The 27,321-nt window shown below is 43.5% G+C and overlaps 1 protein-coding gene across 3 annotated transcripts in view; it reads right to left on the bottom strand.

Annotated features, from left to right (window-relative positions):
- The window catches only part of ICE1 (interactor of little elongation complex ELL subunit 1), a 48,481-nt gene extending 21,478 nt beyond the window's left edge, over window positions 1-27,003 (bottom strand). Inside the window, exons 1-11 of one of the 3 annotated variants that reach the window (XM_031442936.2) lie at window positions 26,698-27,003; window positions 17,040-17,098; window positions 16,417-16,451; window positions 14,171-14,189; window positions 13,322-13,433; window positions 11,808-11,884; window positions 10,754-10,791; window positions 8,769-8,851; window positions 8,545-8,584; window positions 8,400-8,456; window positions 1,537-1,623 (exon numbers count right to left, since the gene is read on the bottom strand). In XM_031442936.2, the coding sequence (XP_031298796.1) occupies window positions 1,537-1,623; window positions 8,400-8,456; window positions 8,545-8,584; window positions 8,769-8,851; window positions 10,754-10,791; window positions 11,808-11,884; window positions 13,322-13,433; window positions 14,171-14,189; window positions 16,417-16,451; window positions 17,040-17,098; window positions 26,698-26,781 (691 nt within the window). In that variant the 5' untranslated portion in view covers window positions 26,782-27,003. Of the gene's footprint in view, window positions 1-1,536; window positions 1,624-8,399; window positions 8,457-8,544; window positions 8,585-8,768; window positions 8,852-10,753; window positions 10,792-11,807; window positions 11,885-13,321; window positions 13,434-14,170; window positions 14,190-16,416; window positions 16,452-17,039; window positions 17,099-21,308; window positions 23,201-26,697 lie in introns of those variants that run through there. The other 2 variants (XM_064479319.1, XM_064479306.1) reach the window with 2 other exon arrangements.
- Between the last annotated feature and the right edge of the window lie 318 nt (window positions 27,004-27,321).

Below are 27,321 nucleotides of genomic sequence, written 5' to 3'. Positions count from 1 at the left end.
CCTCCCCCACGACAAGCCCGCGAGCAGGCAGGCGGAGGGACGGAGGCCCCGTCAGCAGCGGGGGCGCGGGTGGAGCGGCCTCCATCCCAGCCGGTAACGGGCCTCAAGGACGCGCTCTTTCTCTTGGGGCATCTTCCCGCCCAGCCAGGCGTGCTCGGGAGGAGCGGCTCTCTGCACGAGTGTGGACAGGGAATGCTGCTGTCTCTGTGTAAAATCCACTTGTATCACGCCTGCCCGTGACCGTATTTGTGCAGTGCTCTAAGGGACTTGACTAGGCCACCCAAATGCTCTGCATTAAGGCGTAGCGGGAAGATCACCAAAAACCCTTTGGGGTCTGATTTTGGTAAACTGCAGCAGTGCTAACTGCTAGCAAAAACACCGTGTCCTGGGAAATAACCAGAAATAACCATTTGTCATATTTGAAAGCTGTAAAAACACACTTCACAGAAGAACTCAGGGCTCCTTGGAGAAGTGGCTGATCACAGAACTGGGGAGGGGAAAACACAAGCTGAGCCTGAAACACCCTGCAGGACCGGGGGTAAAAAAGCCCGAACAGACGGAAACGCAGGAAGACCCAGGAGCCAAAGAGCCAAACTGAAGACGCTCCCACTAACCAAGTCTGGTACAATCTGAAAAATGAAATAACGTAAGTACTGAATTACAGCGTTTAGAATAAAACAGGTATCTGTAAGACTACACTGACAGAAATAAGTGAATGAATAAATAAATGGTGAAAAAGTACAGCTCTTCCTCACAGAGCTCCAACTGCCACGTAGGAGGGAAATGTAAAAACCACTATTAGACAAAGCAGCAGTCGTAGCAGACAGGATGCATCCACAGGTGACAAAATCGGAGGGCTCGAGCTGGGGAGAAACAGAACGCCTGCAGTGTCAAAGAATCTCCCTCAAGATAGTTAATCGACGAATAAGGAAGAGTAGCTTCACATCGGAGAAGCCTGGCCAACACCACCTTAAACAGTCAGTCAAGGTTAACATCCCCAGCAGTAACGCACAGACACATCCCTTCCCCAGTATCCCGCTGGGGAACTCTGGCCAACAACACAGACTCACTCGAACACGAGAAAACATCAGCTAAGCAAACAGGCTTTCTACCAAATGACTCGTATTCTCCAAAAGCGTCGAAAACCTGAGACAAGGAAAGACTGATGAACCGCCAGACCCGGGGTAGGGGGAAGGAAACGAAGAATGACCGCTAAATGCAAAGTGGGTCCTGGGATGGGAAACGACACACGTGGCTCTACACACGCCTGCCATATATGCCTCCCCCAAGTGTCCTTCTGGATCCCATAAATGTTCCCTGATGAAAGCTACTATTAAATTAAAAACCAAATGCATTCACTGAGCCTGGAAGTCATGCTGAAGGAAACAGAGCTTTGTATGGTTAAAAGTACATCCTAGTTTATCTCAGTCTTTCAATGCAAGATTCAAGAGATGTGAAAAATTAAAGGCATACAGTGTCCACGGTAAACATTCCTACTGCATGTATGAAATGTCCTTCCAGAAGCTTCTCTCTCACCTGGGACACATCCTCTGCCTTCACCAGGAAGTCTGCGTGTTGTGTTTACACAGAGCCAGAGTTCCTTCAGAAGCAGTTTTACTTTTCCTGCGAAAGAGTAAAATAGTAAAGTCATGTCATTTGGCCATTCTATACAAGGCCAAAACTACTCTGGTGAAATCAGGATTTATTAGGAATTTAGAATACTAGGTGACTTAAACATCTTTCCCAAATTCAACCCTTGCAGACAATTTGGTTAAGCTATTGATGGAAAGGTCTACTGATTGAAGGCTGAACACAAGCTTGGGTCTTCTACTGGGGGCGGGTGGGGTGGGCGGTGCAGACAGCATTAGGACTCAGAAGACCAAATCTATTTGTTGCTAGAAGCTTTGATCACCTTTAAGTATGCATGGGATAGGTAAGTTTCTGGTCTACATATTTTCTACAGTGATATGAAATTTGGGGGTGGGGAGAAGCACAGGGGTAACGACGAATATAAGAGATTCCAGAACAGTAGAGAGGTATTTCCTCAGTTCCAGGAGGTTATCAGAAAAGCTGTAATTAACCTAGGGGCTTCACAGATCTTGGAAAATTCTTTAATGGCCTTAAGGGAAAATGAAGGGAGACAAAAATGCGTGTGTAGGAACTTAAGGACAGGGAGAGAGAATCACACACATGAGCAGACACACAGAAAGAAGCATATGCTTCTGTAAGGAAAGTGAAAGCTTGAGAATTTTTATAAAGATTTTTCAAAGGGGTCTGAATTCCTAAAATGCTTAAGAACCACTGGTTCAAGTTGAAAGGCAAAGGGCAACTGTAACCAAGACAGGCCTAATCAAAGTCACGTTACATTTAAGAACAGTATGCTATGGGTTTAGAGCAAATTTAACATTAAGAACACAAATTCCCAAAAACCTTCCAAAGCAAAAAAAAAAAAAAAAAATTCATAAAACTATAAAGATCAATAGTTTATGTCAAATAATACATTTAAAAGGCAATCCACACTCATTAAACTAAAAATAGCAGTAAGTATTAGGTAATTTCAGGCTACCTCAAAGTTCTATCACAGTTTACTTAAAGTTCTTAAATTAAACAGAATCATTTATTGAAAATACTGAAATCTTTAATCCAGTTGTAGAGAGGCTAAAAAGACCAACCTTTTAAACCAAAATATCTCTAAGGAATCACAGATTTTAGAATAAGTCAGCCCTATTTAAGATGGCAAATTACATCACTCCAAGAAGTGAAGTCCAGAGAAAGAGGCCAGGACCCATGGGGACACAATAACAGAGACGTTTGAAAAGTTGGACATTTCCAACCTCTCCTGAGCCATGTCAGCCACTGTCACTGTGTGTGTGAGGTGCATTAGTTTTAGAGTTTAAAAATTCTATGACCAAGTAGTTTATCTACGTTGTGATTTAACCTACCCAAAAGCCTGCTTCCAAATACTGTAATCCCCTTTGCTTAAATGACCTGACCAGGATCCCTGCTTATTACGTATACCCAAAGCAGCAAACAAGGAACCTTAAAAGAAAAGAAAAAAAGTTACTTTTCTGCCCTTATGGAGTCTGTTAACCAGAGCTATGCTTACTCTAACCAAGCACTCGTTCATTACTTCCAATCTGACAAAAAAGAGCTATCCATTCTCAGCAAAGCAGAAAAAACAAAAACAAAACAAAAAAACCACTTCATTGTGGCATCATTACTTAGTTGCGAAAATCTCTCAGCTGAACCACAGGCCTCCCCCAATTCCTTAAAATGCCTCCTTTATCAAAATCTAGAAATCTATGAGTGCAGTATTTCTAGACTTTCCTACTCCACTGATTTGTCAGTTTCCACATGAAAAGCATGCTTCCTTAATCACGACAGTTTTATAATTTTTTAACTTTTTTTATTGAGTTATGTTATGTCAGATTCCAGTGTAGAGCACAATTTTTCAGTTATACATGAACATACATATATTGTCACAATTTTTCCTCTGTGAGCTACCACAAGATCTTGTATATATTTCCCTGTGCTATACAGTATAATCTTGTTTATCTATTCTGCATATGCCTGTCAGTATCTACAGATTTTGAAATCCCAGTCTGTCCCTTCCCACCCCCCGCACCCTTGGCAACCACAAGTTTGTATTCTATGTCTACGAGTCTGTTTCTGTTTCGTATTTATGTTCTTTTTTTTTTTTCTTTTTAGATTCCATATGAGTGATCTCATACGGTATTTTTCTCTCTCTTTCTGGCTTACTTCACTTAGAATGACATTCTCCAGTAACATCCATGTTGCTGCAAATGGCGTTACGTTGTCGTTTTTACAGCTGAATAGTATTCCATTGTGTAAATGTACCAAATTTTCTTTATCCAGTCATCTGTTGATGGACATTTAGGCTGTTTCCATGTCTTGGCTAATGTAAAGAGAGCTGCTATGAACATTGGGGTGCAGGTGTCATCCTGAAGTAGGGTTCCTTCTGGATATATGCCCAGAAGCGGGATTCCTGGGTCACACGGTAAGTTTATTTCCAGTCTTTTGAGGAATCTCCATCCTGTTTTCCACAGTGGCTGCACCAAACTGCATTCCCACCAGCAGTGTAGGAGGGTTCCCCTTTCTCCACCGCCTCTCCAGCATTTGTCATTTGTGGACTTCTGAATCCCACTTTCTACACAGACATGGTTTAAAAGAATGACAGTTGGACTCTCCCTACTAGCACACGCAGCACCTGCTTTGCATCCGCTCCGTCGCGCTGCTCAGGTCTCCAGCACGCAGAGGGACGGAACGTGGCAGGTCTGCCTTCTTTCTGACAGCACCCACTATGCTCTCTCAAGTTCAAAGTGGTTTTTTCTATTATTACCGCACCAATTTTTTTTTTTAATGAGGAACGGGTACTGAATTGAGATGATCGTATCATTTTCTTTTGACCAGTTGCTACAGTATTCCTGTGATAAATCCTTAAGCCATAATTTGTCCATATTCTAAATTACTCATAAACTCATATTCTCAAGATTTTATTTAGTATTTTTGCAGCTTTAATCCTAGGTGACAGAGTTGTGAGTCTTGAAGATACGTATGCATGTTATTCTTAATTGGCTTTGGTACAGGGTTACACTAGTCTAAGGAGAATGACAGCATTCCATATTCTTGTAAGTTCTTAAACAAGCAAAATAATAATAAAGACATCAGTTTTTCACTGAAGGTTTGCTCACCTGCAAGCCACCTGCATCTTCCATGGTGCTGGGTCTTACCTATTTTTTAAAATTTATTCTGGGTTATTTTTCTGTTCAGGATTGTCTGTGTCAATTTGAGTATGTTTTCCTACAAAATGAGCCATTTTATGAACATGATCAAATTTGAATATAAATTTCTAAATTAAGAAATTCTCCAAATGTAGTTTCATAGCCTTCTCAGTCTTGGTGCTACTGGCTTTTTGTTCCTTCCTCTCTTAGTCCGATTTGTTAGAGGGTTGTCAGTCTCACCAGCAGTGTGAAGACCCAGCTGATACGTTTAATGGTCCCAAACCAACTGCTTTCTTTTCTATTTCAGTAGCATACTACGTTTTCCCCTTCACCAATTCCCTCTTCCTACTTCGCTTACGTTTCTGTTGCATTTTCCTATCTTCTTAGTCATTCATTTTCCGTAATTCCTGCTTTCCAAAATAATAGCCTAAGATCAAAACCATTCATTGAATCCCATATTGGCAGTACCTCAAGGATTTTAGTAAATATTGCCCTACTTTTATTTCTAAAACAGCTTGGTATTTTTGGTTCTTTTTGTTGTTGTTGTTGTTGCCCAAGAGGGGTTTGTTTGTGTTTATGTGTGTTCAGTTATCAGGTCTCTTGGGGGGCAGGTGGGAAAGATTTTTATTACTATTTTATGACTTATCAGTATCTTAGTATCTCGTATTAGATTGTAGCTTCTTGTTGCCTAGTAAATAGTCATCTTTCACATGTTTGAAAAGTATTTTAAAGACGTCAAAGTCTGTGGTTTAAAAGAGCTGTATGTAAATCTTCCATTGTGTAATTAGGAGTCCAGTTCTATCCCTTACTTTGTCTGCTTTTATTCTATATTCTGAGAAACACACGGAGGCCTCCCGTGAAAACAGATCAGGCTACGCCCCCCAGAACGTCCAAGCATGTCACTGGATGCAGCTTCACGCTCGAAGGGCATGAGAGCAGCAGCTTCTGGATGAACTGCACCTTTACTCAGTCTAGACATTTCCTTTTAATCCCCGGAAATTCATTTCTAGGCTTGAATTTTTTTGCCTTTATTACTACTTTCAAGTTAGTATCTGCTTGGAATTTTTTTTTCCTATCCCCCTATATTCAATCTTTCTGCTTCACTTGATCTGAAATGCATTTCCTATGACAAGATCAGGTGGAGGCTGCACGTAACAAACACGCTCTATGGCTGGAGGATTTTCTAACGAAGCATTACACCCGCGCTCTGCTCTGGGAGGTTTCTTTCTATTATTTCTCGATCACATTCTCTCCTTACACCCTGTCCTCACCTCTGAAAAGTCCGAGATAACAATTACAACACCTGGCTGCATGACTCCAGTCTCAGATTTTCCCTTATACCTTTCCTTACCTTGTCGTTTTACAGCACTTTCTCAGAGACGACCACGACTAAATTTCTTGGTTCACTGCAGCAATCTTCTATTTGTCCACTCAACAATCCAGCCTTTCTAGTGGGTTTATTTCTACAATCGTATGGTTAGTATTTGAGGACCCCCAACTCAGATTTCACAGCAGAGCCTACAGGTATGTTCCTAGACACTCTCTAAGGATATCACCTCTTCAGAGACCAGTTTTTTCTTGAGTCTGGCGCCTTTCTTTCCCGTCCCTGCTTTTTCTCGGTTCTAGATGAAACCTATGGGACCCTGCCTTCAGGAGGAGGGGAGCAGGGCGAAGGCAGCTGTGAGGACTGACAGCACACACACACAAATGTCCCATTTTCTAGGAATGAACACAAGAGGCTATCCCTCAAAGCAGCCATATAATTAATACAATTTCCTGACATCCACACCCACTCTGGGCCCCCTCACGTCCTAACACTTCAGAGAACTAAATGTCGGGCCACACCCTGTAGGACTCACCAGAAACTGTTCCTGAAACCATAAGGCTATAGATTTTTGACCCCCTAATCAATCAATCCAGGGCAAACTGCTAAGGCCCTGCTCCCTCCCCACTCCTGCCACCTCAGATTTGGGGAGACACAGGCTCCTGCAGTGAAAACCTGCTTTCTGAGGGCTGCTGTTTTCTCTGTAATTTGGGTTTCATCACCAGCTGACATCATTCTGCTTTACATCTTCCTCATTAATTTCTAGCACTTTTTAAGGATAAAGGAGAGCTATTCTTTTTTAAAAAAATCTTCTGCCATTTTTTTATTGGAATCTGAAAGGAAAGCAGGCAGACAAACATAGCACTTAGGCAGTCTTTTTAAAAGTGAAGCCAACCCAACACTCTTTCTGCCTCACTTTAAATCTCATTCAGAAGTCAGGCATTAACAGAGAAAAGTGTTAAAGATATACACAAGAATTAGGAATTAAACCCACCAAGGCCCACAGCTAAATAATCAACAGATTCCTAAAGACTTCATTCATTTATTTGGAAAAAGTAAAATGTACAATAAAGAATATCCACTCTCTCACACTGAGGGTAGATTTAAAAAAAAAAAAAAGGAGAGAGATTTTACTTGAGACAGTAACTAGTTCTTTGAAGAAAATGAAACAGAATGTAAGGCTAGAGACAGACTACGGAGGGGTAGGGCTCTGTTTTAACAGGGAAGCCGGAGAAGCGCCAAACCCTGAAGCAAACCTGTCTGTGCAGAGGTGGTTACACTCAACAGCTGACTGTGAGTTGGGAAAGCCAAGTCCTCTATTTCTCAAAGTCTCACTTTCCACACACAAGAGTAGGAAGAAGAGTCAAAAGCACATGGAATTATGTATCAGGGACAGCGATCAACAGAGAATCAGGGCCCAGGCAACTGACAGGTGTGAACTGTCCAAGTCTTAAGCCTTGGGCCACAGGGAAAAGAAAGGAAAAAAAAAAAAAAAAAAAAAAACGAAGGAAAAGAAGCTGAAAGTGAAGGAGATTTCTGAAGGGACACTACGTACCCGCACAAAACAATGTAAGTGGTTTTAATAACTTCCATTTGGAGAAAACATGAGTGACATGAAAATGCCATCATTTACTTCTTTACCATTTTGAATCAATCTCTACCAAAAATGTGCAAGATAGGCAGAGCAGAAATTCATCATCTCCTTTCCAACATCAGGAATGAAAACACAAAGAAGGGAAGCCGCTGGCCAGGGTCACACAACAAACAGAAACACCCCTGTGAAAACTCCAGCCCCCGCGCGGAGCCACACCCGCCCATCTGCACGGCCCTGCCGCCCCACGAGCTCCGGAGCGCCGGGGACGCCCCGCCCTGCCACCACTGCCCCGCTCCCTGCAGCTGCAAGGGGCCTTCCCTGACCCTCCTGTCTTCCAGAAACACCATCCGGCTTTGGCTCCACAGTTTGCCTGCCTGAATTTCACCATTTTTATGTATCTGGCACCTAAGAAATTTAATACATTAACTTGATAAATTGTAATCTAAAGAGAAAACTACACTTATTTATTGAAGACTATGGAAATTATACCTTTTATGATTTTTCTTTCCCAAACAATACTGCTTTTTGACTTTTTCATTCACTGTATTATTCTATCAGACAGCAAGGTGGTGATAACAAACACGGAGCTGATGAAGACAGGAAAGAGGACATGGCTTCTTCTAACAAAACACATGGACAAACCCTGGAATTCACACAATTACAGGTAAGAGCAACAAGCAGCCTCCCAAACCACTAAAGTAACGCACAGAGATTAAACCTAAACTCGTAATGTACTCACTCTTATCGATACTTCCGTAAGAATCACTTGAAATCTGTGTTCCAATGTGTCTCAATTCTAAAAATGTGGGGAAATAACAGTTTAAAAAAAAAAAAAACTGCAGGTCAAAATAGAACTTTTAAATAAGTATTAACTGAACACTCACCCTTTTCATTTTTCTGTTTAGAAAATTCATCCAGCCTTTCCTGCAAAAACAAAACACCAGCAGGGTCTGCAGCGGGTGCAGGATGCAGCGCTCCAGACAGGGCGCGAGAGGGGAGGGCGCCGCTGTCCTCGCCGGGGCCTCGCTCGGACCCCCGCACAACCGGGGCGCGAGGGGGCCCTGGGGCCAGGAACCGGGCACACGTGTGCACCCCTGCTAGCTATTACCTGTGTCTTCTTAAATTCCTTTTCAAGTATTTTCTTTTCATTCCTCAGTTGCTTGAAGTCCTGAGTTTGCTTGACGGCAGCCTCTTTATTTAAAGCGTGCAGTGAAGAGAGAAAAATCATTACCAAATTTACAACTACTGTCAACGAAATGCTCAAAATAAATAATCTACTGAGAGCTTTTGTTTCTTGAAATTGAAACACGTTTTGTAAAAAGGTGCTGTCCCTTCAGTACTGTCAGAGTCACGGAGAAGTGCAGGAGCGTGTGTGTCCAGGCCACTACCTGTGAGACCAGAGAACGGCCGCAGGCCCTGAGAACCCGCTCCAGTCCTAACCCCAGCCAGCCAGACTCTAGTCAGGCAACAGCCCGCCGCCCAGGCCTTGAGCGGGAGAGGCCGCGGTCCCTTGCTCTTTAACGCTCAGCAGCACTGAAGTTTCAGAGACTTGGACCAGGTTTCACCTCGAGTACAGCTCACACTGGCCCCTTCATCTGGGGCAGGGGCGGTCTTCTGGATGCTTCTATACTGCTGCTCCTTCTGCCTGGCACTCCCTCTCCCTAAGCCAACAGTCCCAAGTCCCAGTGTCTTTATTGCAGGTCTACCGTTCAGCTATTTGCATAACCTTTCTGTGGGTCTACAGCAAATTCTTAACTCGAGTTTTTGGTTCTGAGGCACTGAATGGTTCAAATATACTATTAAGAATCTGAGCAGTACTGACTTTATCTGAATACGTTCATTACAATTGCTGTGAAAAGCAAAACCCCACGAACACCACAGTAACAGCCCTCTCCTGACTCCTCTAACAAGCTCGGGCATTTCTTCACCCGATTATCACGTCCCATCACTTACTGGAGGAAAATATTTTTGTCACATGGAAAACACACTTGGAAAGGAAGTCTGCTCTAAAAGATTCATATAGTCTCACAGGCATTTTAGATCCCTTTAAAAAATGACCTTAAATAGACACTTCTCTCCACACACTAGCAAGAGAAGGCAGCCCTTAGACAGAGCACCATGAGTGCTCACTGCCCTGCCCAGGCTGCACGACGAGCAAGTCAGAGGGAAAGCTGTTAGCAAAATATTTACAGTTTAAGTCTGAAAAGCTGGGCTGAATCTAGGCAGGTTAATGACTAAAAATATATTCAGCAACTTTCGTTTAAGTTCTTACTTCACACCGGAACTGAGAAGAACCGAGCCTTCCCTCCTCCAGAGGAGGCCGAGCGCAGCCGGGAGCCCGCGTGCAGGGGGCGGGCTCGGGAAGCGGGGCAGCGGCAGGGCGCTGAAGCCCAGGCCGCAGGGAGAGGGCGAGCAGCTGGGGGGCCGGCCGGGCCCCGCTCGTCTCCGCGTGATGCTGTTTCCACGTCACAACCGCTCAACGAAGATGGTTAAACAGAAGACAGGATCTTGAGGTCAGCTCCTGAAGGGCTCTGGGCTGCCCCAGGAGGACTGAGCAGACACTCTGCCTGCTCAGGGTGCGCCAGCAGCCCCTGACCGAGGGCTGGGGCCGGGAGAGGGCCAGGGACAAAGCGGCGACCTGGGTGTGGGGAGTCGCCGGGGACTCCCTCCACGAGTGCGTCATGACCATCCAAATACATCAGCTCCTCAGTACAAAAGCAGTAACCTTTTCTACTAACCACTTACTTCTTTAGGAAAAAATGAGAATGCCCCATGAGACTCAACTTTTAAAATTCAATCCTTTTATCGGTTGCTGCTTTTTACAGTAAAAGTAGGGGCTGTTATTATTTTGAACAAACACTTCAGGATTTGCCACATTTCTACCATTTCCACGTTACTATCCAGGAACCAAGAGGAGAATAGTATTCAAACTTCTTCCTAACAGTGCCCTAATGCACTCACCCAGGGCTGCCCCACCACAGTCCAGGACTCAGCCTGACCAAGCACTATAATCCTGTGCAGTTACCAGCAGTTACCAACCATGTGTACAGAGACAACCAATTCCATTAGATGGACAACCAGAGGGCCAATTACCTTCCAGCTTCTTCACCTTGGCTTCTAGTTTCTTCTTCCTGAGAATACAATTTTACAAATTAAAATGGTATAGAAGAAAGAAAAAAAATTAACAGGAAAAAAAATCTCAATGTTACAATTTCCAGGACATATTTTTTAAAAACTACTGGGATTTACATAACAAAGAAAATGTCAGCCACAAGAAGCATCACACACAAGCACTACAATTACCAGCAACTGCTCTGAGGGGAGAGTGAACCCCACAAAGAGCAGCACGCTGTTCAGGGCGACATGTTCACAAAGTGGATCACAGAAATCTGCATTTTTCTGACATGCCACGTCTGGGCCTTTTCCTGAATTGCTGTGGCCCCATCTCTGAGCCAAGCTGATGCGTCCAGATGGTCTCCCAGAGTCAGTCTGGCATCTGATTAGGTGAAGTTACTTTTAGGAGCACACAGGGTGGGAGGGTTCACACCACCATTCTACAGGAGGCAGTGGCTGGAACACTGCCCTTGTTTTAGGACAGATTTCTGAGCCAGAGAAGGTAAGAAGCCCTGAGAAAGTTTCTGAGTTACCGTGTCATCACACCTGCGTTAAACCACTGCACACGTCACTCACAAGTTCTGTAAATAATGTGAATACAGCATTAAACTGCAAAACAATCAACTGACTTCTTCTGAACAGCCCTGTTTATTAATGGGACAAAGACACCCATTTCAAATGACATCTGTTAAAGGACTGGTACAGAGACAGGAGATAACTGTTTTCTCTAGGAAAACATAATACAGACACACGTGCGCGCAGGCATTCAGACAGAAAAGCTTTCATGCAGTCCTTCCTGTGAGCAGCTCTTTAACACATGCTTTATTTAACTCTCCTATTGATCCTTCAATGTAGGTACAGTTCCCATTTCACAGATGTGGAATCCAATACTGAGAGACTAGGTCAAGATCACCCAGTTAATTAATTGCAGACAACCAACCCAAAAACAGAGAAAAGAGAAACACTACTGATTTAAGGATTAGACATTTTCAAAGATGAAAATTATTTCCACAATAATTTTAAAAATCCTCACTGAGCATCAGTTTTCAAGCATTCCTCTTTCACACGAGCATATTCCTGATGAGTGTTCTGGTACAACTTCAGAGAACTCTGAAAAAGGAAGAAATGTGTATTATCAACTTAAAAGCCACTCATCATCAGTGATAACTGGTTATGACCTGAAAAGGCTAAATTATTATAACTTAACACTATGAAATTAACCAAATGAATAAACATGATTAGGCAGGAAGCCAAAGTATAATTCACTGAACGACTGGATATAACCAGATCCTTAACAGAGGTAGTATGACTAACAGTCTAATCAAACAGAGCTGTAAAACTTAAAATACACTAATCACAAGGTAACTCCAAATCTTCATAATATTGAATAGCTAATATTTTTGTCGCAACCAATTACAATTCAACAAAACCTAAAGAAATTTCACAGCTTAATAAATAATATCACTACTATGCAAAAATATAAAACAAATCATTACCCGTTAACACCAATCAGTATGTACACCCTGCGGCCCCTGTGGAACAGGAAGGACGCTCGGGGAGCCTATGACAGTGTCTTGTGATATGACAGTTCTTCAGTCGCCACAGCTCTGAGAAAAGGGCTTTAATTATGACCCCCTTTTACAGATGAGGGGTCTGAGGATTCAGAAGCTGACTTATTCTTTGAAAGTCACAGTGAAGGACTGACAGTCTTTCAAGTCTGACTCCAATGTTCATGCTTGCTCTCAGGTATGGCTGGTAAGATTATTTTATAATCAGAAGTAAATAAAATTCAACATTGTGATTGTTTCTGTAACTTTTACTGTAGAGTTAAATATACAATAAAGACTTTCTACAGAAACAGGAAAATCAACCCCTGCTAAAGTATTTAAGCCTCAGAGATGTCCATGGCATTACTAAAATGGCACAATTTGAAGATGAGAAGCACAAATACTATCATGAAAAGAGCTCAGAAAATAGGTCGAGAAGCCAGGAATCATTCCAGCTTGGCTATGACTTGTCTCATGCAAACTATCTAACTTTATTGACTTCAGAATTTTTTTTTTAAAACTACAAAAGCCATGAATTCTCCTTAAAGAATTCCAGTAAAGAGAAAACCAAAATTTATATTTAAAAAATAAGTTTACAGCATTTAAAATAACTGTTTCACCGTGACTTGATTTTGAAATGTAGAACACGATGTCTCTAACTTCAAGTTTGCACTTCCGCATGTCATTTTACACTTAGAGGAAGAAAAGTGTGAAAAGGCAACTGATACAGGACACAGTCATAAAAATTCACTGCTGAGAGGTTCCTCTACCGAACCTCTCAAAAAGCGTAAGCAACTAATACAGCATTACAGAGCTAATAATTCCTGCAAGGACCAAGCCATTTCAACCAGTTCAATATTCTCTAAGTATAATAATACACAGAGTCCTATCGTTTACTCCCTTTGTTAAGACGTAGAACGTCCCCTTATCCCAATTATAATAAATAAGTAGACTGTAATTTATTGAAGATAATCCTTTGTAGAAAAATTACTTTAGGTACCTTTTTCTCTTCTAGCTCTGCTTTTAAAGATCCTAGTTCTTCCTGACATTTCTGCAGAGGAGAAATTTTTTGAAGCATCTGTTCCACTTGGTGATGCAGAGTACTATTCTCTCTAGAAATGGACAATACATTAACGTTACACTACAAAAGTACCTCCAGTGAGTTATCAAATACATCTACTGGTGAGTTTGGATTTTATTTCTACCTGAAAACAAAAAAGAAAGAAAAGAATCTCTCTTTTTCAAGGCATCCTCTCTATACCAAAATGATTTGCATATCCCTCTTTATTTCTTTGTCATTATATTCTGTTTCTAATAAAAGTACATCAAAAAGCCACTTGAGAAACAAATACAATAGATTCTCAATCTGCTGAAAAATACATTGAAGAACAATCTGCCAAGTAATTTGGCTCTTCCAACCACTGATTCAAATTAAATGACGGGCAATTTTGTGATTCAGTTTATAACCATGTTTTGCCTTCTAAGTGATAAATGCAATCAGAGTATAAAACACTACTGAATTCTACACAGGACTTTTAAATTGTTTAAAATATGCACAAAAAACAGCTACATTAAAGAGCTGAATTCAGAGACAGCAATAAGCTTCACCCCAAAGGCCACACGTCAGTAAGTTACTGAAAGGTAAAACTCTAGGCTGCAATTTAAGACCTTAGTGAGAAATTCACCTGGACAATTTAATAGTAAGGAAAATGTGAATCTTGTTTTATTATGAGCATCAAAGAAACATCCTAAACATTGGGTCAATTCTATGTGGCACTTTGTTGAATCTCTGTAAAAACCTAGTCTGTAAACATCTCCCCCAAATCGACTATGAAAACAGGTAGCTTACCTTCTTGCAAACTGCAGCTGTAAAACTTGTTAAAGAAAACTCTGATAGTTTAATCTGCTGGAATTTGTCTGAAGAAAAAACCCACTTAAAACCATCTGTAATAATCTGTGTTAAATACACATACAGGCAAGATCATAATTCCTAAAAAACAACATTCAAAGTTCCATCTGTAACATAGCAATAAAGCTTCTTACTGAGTTACCCCTATTTATCATAACATGTACCAAAAGTCAAAATATCTATTTCTCTAAGTTAAGAAAGTCTTGGTCAAATATATGATTCATAGTAAATTCCAAGAATAAAGACAAAGTAATATGCAACCGGTGGAAACTACCTTGAATCCTGTATACATCAGAATACCCAAACAACCCACCCTTCATTTCTCAGTCCACAGCGTAATTTCAGCAGAAAAGAGTTATGTATTCACTAAAACCATATACATCTACATTTAATGAGCAACGAGAAAATAAATAACAGAGAGAACATAAAATCTAGACAACCTTTTACTTGTACAGTTTGCACAATCTGATAAAACTTCATTTCTCATCATGCTGCCAGTAAAATGTTCTAAGGCGGCAAAAAACCATTCCTTTAAGCTTCCTCTCCTATACAACCCTACTCATGTCGCAGGAGACAGCTGTCTGTTGGTCACAGCACACCTGAACCCGCCTCCATAGAATGTAAACTTCTCAGGGTTAAGGAGTCTATTTTGCTCATCCCACATCCCTGCAGTCTTTGCAAGGAAGAAAAGTTAAAAAAAAATCTGACAAAATAAAATATACTCTGTCCTGAAGAAAGAAGAACTAATAAACACGTCAGAATTACATAAGAGTGAGAAATCAATTCACATAAGAAGCCACGTTAACCCTCAGCGCCAGCACCTCAGGATGTAGAGCAAACAACCGCACGCTTGAGGTACAACAAACACATATGGTGGGCAAAAGCCAACTGTATTTAGAAAAAAAATCAGTATTTACTTGCAGTTGAAGCTAAAATAGATGACCACATTACAGAATGAGAATTCAAGAATAATCAAAATGTTTTGGCAATTTGTAATAAATTATTCTAATAATTCTGACTTTAAGATTTTGCAGTCACATTTTAGCAAAGTAAATCAAAGGTTTCCCTGCCAGATTACAGGTGTAATTACCTTAAAACATTCATACTATTTATTCCAAGAGGATATAATGAACACATATTCTCTTAACTGTTTATCTATTTCCCTGTTTAGCTAATTAAAAATGTTTCTAAGAACTACTTCTGTACAGCTTTCAAAATCAAAACTATTACTCTTGCAGTAACATGCACTTATAATTAAACAGACTGGCAGTTTCAACAAACAAAGCACGAGAGATTTTCAATGACCTATTTTTTTGAATGTAAAAATTCAGATACTAAAGATAAATCTACATGCTACATCTTGATTTTATTACTCTAATCACACAAATTAGATACGATGGTACCAACACCGATGACTGGTGATCGCATGTAAGTAAGTTTAAGGGCGCCAGAAATCACACTGAAGCAGGCCTCAGGCTACCGCCCAAGTGAATAGCACAGGGGGCTGTAATACGAAGCTGGAGCTGCAAGTCAGCTTGTTCCTAAAATCCCTAAAAATGTATGTTTACTGTTACGGGAGAGATTTAATTCAGGTACGCATCACCACAAGGTGAGGAAGAAGCAATTACACACCCGGTTTTCACTCCACCAGGAAAACACAGAGGCCTGCTGCACTACAGGGGCTCCACACAGCCAAACTCAACGAACGCCGACTGAGCCCCGGGGCCGTCGTATGGATGAGAAACTACACTGTGATTTGGATATACTCGTTAATTCTCCACAATTACAAAACTGATTAACAAAAGTTAATTTTCAAACATCTTGAATACTTCTACAATGCACTTCAGAGATCCCTAACTGTCTCACAGCACCATATTCAGTCTAACATTATTCCTAACCCTGAAGAACAGTCACATCTGCAATACAAAAAACCAAACAAACAAAAATTGCTCTTTAAAAAGCTTATGAGTCCTTAAAAAAAATCAAATCAAAGACAAAAACAAAATGCACCGTAGAACAGCCTTTATCATTAACACGTGTTAACAGAAAACCAGCTGCTTACTGTGCCTGCAAGAGGGACTTCCTACATTAAGCCTGAAAACACTGCCTTTGGAAAGATGACCATGAAAATTCTCACATTTCTATGAATTCTTAAAACTTCAAAGGAAAAGCCAGTAAAAGGATATCATCACATTTCTTCTGATATTCTGTTAACAAATTACTGCAACAAAGAAAAGATTTATGTTACTTTTCTTAATCCTGAAAATATACTCTGTTAAAATCATGTTTCAAAATGTGCCAGGCTCCTTTCATCCCAAGTTTCCTGCAACAAATTTATGTTTAATTAATGTAACATGTATCATGTTAAATTCCTTTAAAGCACTGCACTGATATATGAGCTTTTAATTTAAAATACCTTTGATCTAAATAATATCTTAGCCTATAAATTCCTTTGACTTTTATAGGATTAAAATAAAAACACCCTCATACCAAGGCCATGAAGTACTACAAGGAAATCTGAGGTCCAGTCCTAAAGCTAAGAAGACTTTAAAGATAGACAACAGTTTAAAAAAAAAATTACAGTTTAGCAAAAATCACGTCCTAACCCTGAGCCTTGTAAAGCCTGAGCACCAAGACCAGGGGCTCCTGCGCAGGTGGCCCCAGAGTGGTTTCACTCGAACCCACACCACCCAGGCCCCAGGTGAGCAACCCCAGTCCCCCTTTCAGCCCGAGGCTCTACCACCACCACCTGCTCCCGCCGGTATGTCGGGTTCGTGGAGTCCAGCCAAACACATGAAAACATACTCACTCTGTATTAATGATTTTTTGCTTCAAGGTAATTAATGCTTCAACATATTCATTTAAATTCTGAAAGAAAAAAATACAGTTAGCTATTTGCTTTTATAATATACATTACTTTATATGTAATTTTTATGGAACATTTATTATAAAATATAAACATACTACTCACTACATTAAACACAGAAATACGTAAATCTAACATTTATGTTGTGTGTAAACTCAGACGTATTCTGTGCAGCCCCGAGCCCAGGCTGTCCCTCTCTGAATCTTCATCCGAATGACGCTCCAACAAGGCAGTCAGCGACACAGACGCCCTGACTGCACGCGCTTCTTCACAGCGAGCGCTCAGCAAACACTCACGACTCTAGTTCACTCCCTGCTACTAACCATCAGTCTACACGTCAACCCTCATCATTTCTGGACGGATTTCAGACAATCCAGAAAGACACACAAATTATTAAAAAAAAAAACCAGCAAAGATAAAAATAACATAGGAAAGACAAAAGCGCATATTAAAAAGGGGTTGTAATTAAGTGAAAAACTTATTTTATAAAGAGCTATACTACACTTCAGGGACCAACTACAAATTGGGCTCCAAATTACTGCTACCAACTTGACAGGGAAAACATTAGTTACATTGTTCAAAATGCTCCTAAAATTTAAAAATGAACAGATTTTTTTTCTCTTTTAAGTGACTTTTCCCTTGAATGCCTCCTTTTTTCACTGTTAAATACTTCAGAAATAAGAACTTATTTTTCACTAGTTATTCCCAAAATATCTTTTACTAGATAATCTGATTGATTTTGAGAATTATACAGATACTTCCCTTCATGGTAATATGTGCATTTTCTTTGCAGTCATACATGTAACGTTATTTGTTGAGAAAATAATCTACACATTAAAGCATATAAAGTAAGAAGTATATGCTCTTATGATCCCATCACCTGTCAAAAATCACTCATACTTTTTGCATATATCCTTTCAGAACTGTTACTGCACATTGAAAATACATTTGGATGTACTTAATTCACCAACTCTCCACCAAAGACCATTTAGATCCTGTTCAGCCTTTACTAACAACAGGCAATGCATTCCTTGCCCGATCCTCTGGGAGACACTTTTATTTTTCCTTAGGATAAAGTCCAAATAGGTTCCCTGCACTGGTGATGGTTGGGAGCTTTGATAATCTTAGAGCCATATTTTTCACTCGTATTTCTTCACAAGACTGAGAAACCATCCTTATCTCTTCTGACCAGTCACAGTTTTTCTTGCAGTAATAGCCCCTTGGTATGATTTGCTCATTGGTGTGGCTGTACTTTTTTTATTAGCTACAGTATATGAGGGATAGTAACATCTTGTCAAATGTTACTAATATACATATATACAAATATATGTGCATGTTTGTCAAGTGGTCATTAAAATAAAACCACATATGAATACAGAAGTTTTAAATATTTACATAGTTAATTTTTTAAATGTTGGTTTCCTGATATATTTAGAAAGTTCTGCCCCACCTAAGATGCTAAAATATAAGGATTCTTCTATATGTTAATTCTATTACTTTTATGCCTTTTTAAATTCCTATCTTTATTCTAGAATTTATTCTTGTGTACAGTAGGGACTCTGAACAATGTATGTGAAAAGGGCAATGAATGGACTATTCAATAGCTTTAGTGTATCTGGCTTTCCACATAAAAAAAAAAATCTTTCATTATGTACATAATAAATTCTACATAGCAGATTTCTAACCAGAGAGGGTAATAATGCAACTGTTTTTACTCCCTCCCTAAAACCACCTAAAACTAAAGTCAGGATTTATTTTCCCCCAAAGGATGAGAACAGGATAAAACAGAAATGGAAACAGGAAAGCAGATCTGAGAATACTGATTTAGCAGACCCAGGAGAACCAGGGGTGGGGCAGGTGGGGGACGACGACAAACCAGTCAATTCTCAGTTTATACTGCAAAAAACTTCAACAAGAGTGGAAGAAACAGGTTCCTTGGAAAGGCGGGAGGCGGGGAAGGTGGGCACTAAAATGGCAACTAGTTGCAAGCTTTTTGGTAAAAGCGTTTAATCCTCAAATGCCCGCCTCTGCTCTGCCTCTAGGAAACTGCTCCTCCCTCAAGCAGCAGAAGGTCTGCTTTCTGAAGTTCTCTGCCTGGGACACTGTGAACACATGGGGCAGGTGGAATGCACCAAAGACAGAGGGACAAGGTACACCCACGCACACGCCCTGACACTGACCACCTGCTTCTCGCCATTCAGCTCCCAGACAGTGCCAGCCAACCCTTTTGCCCTCAAGGCGGGACACTTAGAAGCAGGTTTTCTGAAGAAATCTGACCAGCCTGGAGACAAGATCTAAAGGTACTGACGTGAAGCTCAGGGCCCCAAAGCCCCACACACTAGGTGTCTCCAACCACCGTATTAGCCACTGCTTCTAATGAGAACAAACAATCAAGGATTTCCAAACATCAGAGAGAAACCCTGTAGCATGAGGGACCAAAACAAAATGAGCCAAAGCACTCAGACGAAATAAAAACTTAAAACATAACTTTAAAAATATTAATATGATCTGAGATAAATGTTATATTCAAGAAACAAGAACAGCAGCTGTCTTTAAAAGAAATATTCAGAGTTCTTAGAAATCTTTTTTAAATTAAAAACAAACACCCACTAGGATGGCTAAAATCAAAATGAAGCCGTGGAGAAACTGGACCCCTCATACACTGCCAGTGGAATATGAAAGGTGCAACTGCTGTGGAAAATAATCTGGCAGCTCTTCAAAATGGTAAACAAACAAACAAAAAGTGGTAAACAGCTAACTATACAAGAAGCAATTTCATTCCCAGGTATACACCCAGGAGAAGTGGAAACACTTGCCCGTAAACTCGTCCACTCTGGTTCATGGCAGCATTTCCTCACACCAGCCAAAAAGTGGAAATCAATTAAGTGTCAACTGATAAAGGGGTGGGTCAGCAGCTGACGGACAGATACACAAAACGTCAGATAGCCACACGACGGGACTGACCGATGATGAACAGGAATGGATGGCACGAGCTACAACATGGATGGACCTTGAAAACACACTAAGCAAAAGAAGCCAGTCACAAAAGGCTCCTGTATGACCCCATCCATATGAACCATCCACAGCAGGCAAATCCAGAGAGCCAGGAAGCAGGTAAGCGACTGCCCAGGACTTGGGCGCCGGGGGAGGGAATGACTGCCGAAACTTAAGGGGTTTCTTGGCGGGGGCACAGGGGCAGGATAAACATGGTTTATAATTACACACTGCTGACTGGGTTGCTTGACTGTGCAAATACTAAAAACTACTGAGTTGTACATCTTAAGAGTATAAAGTTTATGGCATGTGAATTATACTTCAGTAAAACTGTTTATTATAACTAAATTAAAAACAGGAAAGCAAAATAAAAGACTCAGAACATTTGATGGTAAAGTTGAAAAAAAAAAAGCCCTCCAAAATAAAGTAAAACAGACAGGGGAAGAGCAAAAATAGAAACAATCGGAGTGTCAGCGCAAGGAGTCTCCTGCGCCCTGCGAGACAGAGAGAGAGAGAGAGAGAGAGACAGAGACGGAAGAGATGGGGCGGTCGCTAAAGAAACACTGCTGGTATTCAAGAAGAAAACCCCAGAACTGAAGCCAGAAGTTTCCAGAAAGAGCACAGCAAATGGATACAAACAGGATCCAAACCATGAAACATCAGCACAAAACTTCAGATCATCAGAGACAAAGCAAAGATCCTGTAAGAATGAGAGAAAAATTTTTTTTAAAAGTCACAAAGAACCTGGAGTCAGAATGGCTTCAGACTTAAACAATAATCCAGAGACCTAGAACCCTAGAGACCAGAAAGCAAGCCTTCAAAAGCCTACAGGAAAATGATCCCAGAGGAAAATTCCATACAAGCTACCAACCAATCATGATGCTAGAAGGCATTCTCAAATCTGTAGTCTCCGCAAACTTCCCAGACACCCTTGCTCAGGGAGGTACACGAGCACGTGAACACGTTCCACCCAAATCGTGGAGTGAATCCAGGGAGGACAATGTGGGACACAAAACAGAGCACAGAGAATCTGGGAGGCAGCCTCGCACGTGCAGGTTAGAGCCGGTCTAAAGGCTTGGGGGGAAGTTCTCCCCTAATAAAACGACAGAGCACCGGGTGGAATGAAAGCGTTAAGGTGGTATTTCTACGTGACTGGCAGAGAAGGGCAAGCAAATATGGCTCCATCACGCATTTAAATTGATTGTTTTTTTAAAGAACCTCTTTTTTTTCCCGTTCTCTTTGGAGTTTTTGCGAGTCCATCTCATCTTCCCAGTCTTGCCTCCAGATGCCATTCTGTGATGTCAAGTCCCCCGCCAGAGACATTCCAGAAAGCTCAGGCTCGAGTCAGGCACAGCTGGGTTCACAGTCCTGTTCCAGCACCCTGCGGATGCGCACCATGGGCACACTGACCTCACTGACCCCTGCCTCAGTACCACTTCCCACGCTGCAGATAAGGAGACTGAAACATTGGTTTATGGTGTGCTGGCGGGGCGGGGGGTCCCTAACTGGCCAGGATTAAACAGAATGAGCCGTATAAGTATTTAACTTTGTCTCTGACTTATAATAAGCATTTGTTAACATTTTCAAGATGAATACATTGAATTAAGAATACAATCATTCACCAGGGGAAACAAGAAAACACACAGGAAAGGAAAAGTAACTGAAATGGACTCCAGAGTTTGGCTCTGAAAACAAACCACCATAATAATGTCACCTCCAAATAGTGACCTAAGGGAAGTCATAGCCACGCGGAGAGGATTTTGGGGGGTGAGGGGAGACTAAGGCGTGCTGGGGTGCAGGGCAGAAAGACAGCTCAGTCTTCACCTTCCAAAGTCAGAAACTGAACAATATGCCTAAAACTGGAAAACAAGAAGTAGCAACACACGTCTATTACTTCACAACCTGAGACACAGCAGAGTGCAAACGCAGCGGGGTCCCCTGGGAAGCGGGCTAGGCTGGCAGGGGCTTAACAAGCTGCGTATCCAGCTGTGTCTCCAAGCTATGCTCATGTCTAACTCTGATTTTAAAAACTTACAATTACAAAATGGGGAATTACACGGGAAAATGAAACGAAGTGAAGACAACTTCTTGGTTTCCTACAGCACGCTAGTCCCTCACTATTTCCCGATGGCCTGGTTGCGCGGCAGCTCAGTTCTGGTCGGCAACTGCAGTATCACAATAAAGGCTCTTCTTCCTTCTATCCGATTATGTCGGTAGCAACCAAGGTCTCTAACTCAGGAGTCTCAGGACCATGAGTGCAGAGCGGCTGCGCCCAGGCAGAGGGCACTGAGGGCCCTGACTCACGTTCCTTTAGGGGTGCACACACTGTGCCCCACTACTGCCCGGCCCCTAGGGAAGGAGGTGGGGTCTGAGCTGTTGTTCCTCCAACTCCAGGTGGCCTGGGGTCAGCATAACATCACCAGATTGAGGATCCAGTGGTTCAGGACTCCTCAAGTTTGGCAACCCACATGGACACTAAGCTACAGACCAGTGATGAACCATTATAGCCAACAGGATGAAAACAGAGATGAGAGGATCTGTGAGACCACGAAAAAAGATGCGGTCAATCTACAAATGTCTGAACGAAGCAATGATCTCAGCAAAGGCAGTGTACCTCTGCACCCACTAAAGAGAAAAAGCACAGGGAGGACTGAGGCACGAAGGAAGACCCGCAGTCCAGGCGAACTGCTGGGCCACCCGGGACAGCCAGCCTCCCGTGGAGGTGTGGCCGGATGTTTGTTAAATGCTCATAAATGTTCTGCAAGTCCAGGAGGTTCAGTGTGTTCAAACTGCACAGCCGGACCCCTTCTCCGTGTACGGAGCCTCGTCTCTCGGGCACAATTTTAGCTGAAATACAGAACTTGCTGTGATGCTGTGTAACCCTGCAGAAACGTCCTCTCCACGGGTACGTGCATCGCCTGTTCTCAGTCCTCCTTCCCCATCCTGACTTCCTACCCGCTTCCTGTGTATCCCTTTCCCCCTGCCGTAGCCCTGAGTCATGAGCTGGTGGGTTTTCTTCGCTGACCCCTCATGATGGCAGGCAGTCTCACTAATTACCACCAAGGTTTACAAAGTTCCTTTGAAGTGACAGGACACATTCCCCCACTGTCCTCTCCCCACCCCTCCCCAAGCAAAACTCTTACAAGGAACTCGGTGTCCATCTAACCTGCTGCTTCTCTATTTCCTTGGAGGCACTTGGCTCCACACACAATGTGAAACAGCTGAAAACCCCCAGTGCTGAAATCATTCATTCCAAAACTTCGGGCCCACGTTTCCAACATCTCTTCCCTCTTGGGGCCCGCGTTCTCCTACCTCTACCACCGTCCTCACACTCACCAGGGCTTTGACTCCCTGAAGCTTCTATTTTCCCGGCTTGAGATCTGTCCACTCTGCAGTTTCTCACACTCAGAACCTTTTTCTTCGCTGTCCCATTTCCAAGACCCTTCAGTGAAGCCACACATTTATCACCGCCAGCATGCGCTAGTGAAGTAATCTACCTCCTCCTGCGGCCTGCACGCAGCACGGGCGATTTCTACCACAGCATGGCCCTTGTGCGGCACCACACCAAGCCCTTCGCTGCTCCGCACTGCGAACGGAAGTAAGTACAGAACTTCCAGGCGGTTCCCATTCAAGGTCCTCCACAATCTGCATGGAATCTCTTCTTCCAGCTTTACTTTGCAATATTAAAGATTTGTTTCAGAGACTCCACTCACATCTAACCATCCCCTTCCGCTAAAAAAGCATTTCAGGCAACAGAAAACCCAAATACAATGGAGTGCTACAGTCTAGGAAAGAGGTCTGCAAAGGCCCTCTGCCTGTTTTTCCAAAGCAGGGTTCCAGGGAGCATAACCACGCCCATTCCTCCCGTATGACTGTGGCTGTGCTTACACTACACAGGCAGAGTTGGGGAGCTGTGAACAAGACCGCGACACCTAAATATCTATCACTTTATCCCTTACAGAAAAGGCCTGCAGACCCTTGGACTCAGAGACTTAGCAGGATTGCTCCTACTGCTGTTCTCAGAACCTAGAGGGGGAACGTGACAAGGGTGGAAGGAGGGCGTCCTAGGAAGCTACTGAGATAACCTCTAGGCCAGAGATCATGCTGGCTCACCAAGGGTGGGAGCAGTGGGAACGGCAAGACAGTGGGGGATAACAAGGACGGAGCCAGCAGAATCAGCTGACGGACTGGATGCAGGTTGTGAGAGAGAAGTGAGGAACCAAGGATGACACCTAGTTTCTGGCCTAAGCAACCAGAAGCAAACAGTTGCTACTTTGAAGCAGGATGGGGACCACTACGGGTATACAGGATTTTGAAGGAAAATCAGATCAACAACTGAAAAGCACAGTTTACAGCAGTTGTTCTCCCGCACAAAAGCCTCCCACGATTCACAAACCTTTCAGAGTAAAAGCCAAAACCCTTACAATGGTCTCTAAGGGCTCCCACAATCAGGCTCTCTCTTCTGACTTCAAACTCCCTGACTGCTGCAGGCCACATGTGCCCCTGCGACGTTCACATGTGGAAATATCGTCTCCAACGTGATAGCTATTCGGAGGCTGGGCCTTTGCGAGGTGAGGAGGTCCTAAGGGCAGAACCCTCGTGGATGGAATGAGTGCTCTTGTAAAAGAGACTCCAGAGAGCTGTCTTTCCCCTTCAGCCATGTGAGGACACAACAAGAAGAAAGCATGAACCAGGAATCTTGCTCTCATCAGATACCAAGTTTGCCAGCCCCTTGATCTTGGACTTCCCAGCCACCATACCTGTGAGAAAATTCCTACTGCCTCAAAAGCCACCCAGTTTATGGTACTTCGTTACAGCAGCCCCAAACAGTCACGCCACCCCAGCTAGTGGCCCCCTTCTCTTCCCAAGCACACCAAAAAAGCTCCTGCGTCAGCCGCATCTCATCTTCCCACTGTCTGGGATGCCTTCCTCCCAAGCCGTCTACAGAGCTTACCTCACCCCCTTTTCTCAAACACAAGCTCTGTGAGGCCTCCCAGGACTTCCGCCTTAATTCCACCAACCGGCTCCTTCCTTGCCCTTCTGTTCTCCCCCTTTTCTGCCCATCTCATCTCCAATGTATTTACTACCTTCCCACGTAACTTGTTTTATCCTACCTCCTCCCCCCACCTCCTAAAATGGAAGCTCCAAGAGATCAAGAATATTTGTCTCTCCCCCGCTAGTAACTGTGCTGCCTAAAACACAACAGGTGATCAGTAAACATTTGTTGAGGGAATAAACTGGCCCAAGGAAGAAATATAACTTACTAAAGATTTAAAAGAACTTTGCTCATGTTCCTAGGTTTTGAGGGGAAAACATAAAAGCAGATTATAAACAATGTTTATAAGAGGCAGCTCAGCACAGGCAACGATGTTACTATTAGCCCTCCTATTCCAGAGTGCCGGCCCACGACAAAGAGGGAGACTTTCTCCCTCCCCTGCGTTCAGCCTTAAAACGTTTGGGATCAGTTCATAGGCAATGCAGTTTGGAGGGGGAAAAAAAGAAAGAAAAAAAAAACTAAACTTCTCCTGATGGCCTGTCTGGCCTACATTCCTTTCTGGTTTCATCAGAACTCTCCCCTCTGCACTGCTTTCACACCAACCAGCCCTTATTCTGCTCCTCATGTGCTCCTTCTCACCTCAACAGCCATTCACCTGCTAATGCCCCTACCTAGGAAGCTAGAAGGCTCCTCCTAGAAAGCTCTTCCCACACCTTTTCTAGTCTGCTCCTTCTCATCATTCAAATGTCACCTCCTCAAAAATACCCTGCCTGCACCCCAGCCAAGAGCCAAGACCACCACTCTGACTCCTCCTTTTTCTCCTAACACTTCAGACCTTCCAAAGTCTTATTTGCAGGCATAGATCTTACTTATGAAAGCAATTTTTTACCTATTTTGTTCACTACCATGTCCCTACTGCCTAGAACCCTAAGTAGAATAAGCGATAATCTAATTACACCTTTGTACGGCCGTGGATGGCTCCACTTTACCATTGAAGATACTGAAGAGAGACTCCCGACACCAGACAGCTGGGAGAGTCCAGCTGGAAAAGAGTATTCGAGACTATTCCTACTATTCCGCAAGATCCAGGGCCAGACACTTGCAACTCCTCTGCTGTCACTGTAGCGAACAGTCCACGCTACTGTTAAAAACCTCCAGTATCCGCGTGCCTTTAATGATGAATGAACCTCCTAGCCAACCGTAGGCCGCAAAAGATCCTGCCCCCAGGCAAGAAATATTTTAAGATGAGCCAGCACAACAAAAAACTTTATCCTTGAAGAAGTAGCGTCCCTTGTCATTTTGACCACGACTCATCAAAAGTGAGCCTTGGGGAATACGAGACTGGGTAAGTGGAGAGGGCCCTCCAGAACTCGTTTGCTCCCCCGCCCCACCACCGCATCCCATTAAACGAATCCTGGATCCCAAAGCTAAACAACGCAAACCACTCCCAAATCGACTGCAGGAGGTTAGACGAAAGGGAGGAGGGGGAGCTTCAGCCCAGGAGCGGGAGCACGGCGCGGAGGGGTCGCCCGCGCAGCCAGACCCCCAGCGCCGCGCCATGGACGGTCGACCCAGCCCCTCCACGTTCTCAGCCCAGGGGAGACGCCGCACCTGCTGCAGGGAGGCGCAGCCCTGACAGCGCGAGAGGTCCGCCGCCGTCCCGGGCGCCGCCGAGTGGGTCTCGCCCGGCATCATGGTGCCGCCGCCGGGCCCGGTGGGCCCGCGCGCCTCAGGGACCCGTGGCCTCGGCCCTGCCCTGCCTCTGCTGACGCCGCCGGGGCCGCCGCCTGCCAGGCCGCTTCCCGCCGGGTCCGGGCGGGTCCATCCGTGCACAGAGGTCCCCGTGGAGCCGGCGAAGGGCTCTCCTAGCCAGAGCCGCCTCCAGCACTAGAAAGAAACGCTACCCGGCGCGGCCCCCGAGCGCGACGCAGCCCAGCCAGGACCCCGCCCCGCCCTGGCTCGCCCCGCCCCTCGCCTCGGAGCGGGGCTGCCTGAGGCGCTGCCTGAGCAAAGCAGGGAGCGAGGCCGCGCAGGTGCGGCAGGGAAGACGCGCGCGAAGGAAGAGCCGAAGAGAGAAGAGGCAATGGAGGACCCCTCTCCCACCGTTTAGGGTTTCATCTTTCGTTGCCGGCTTGCTGTGTGGCACGGTTTCTTTAGACACCTAAAGCCTTCGACAGAGGGGCGGCGACCTGGGGATGACGTCACTCAGGCGCCTCCTGGCCCTGAAGGACCCCG

The sequence above is a fragment of the Camelus dromedarius genome, chromosome 3, assembly GCF_036321535.1.
Source record: "Camelus dromedarius isolate mCamDro1 chromosome 3, mCamDro1.pat, whole genome shotgun sequence".
Lineage (NCBI taxonomy): Eukaryota > Metazoa > Chordata > Mammalia > Artiodactyla > Camelidae > Camelus > Camelus dromedarius.
The sequence above is the reverse complement of the archived record's forward strand: the minus strand, read 5'-3'. Positions and strand labels throughout refer to the sequence as shown.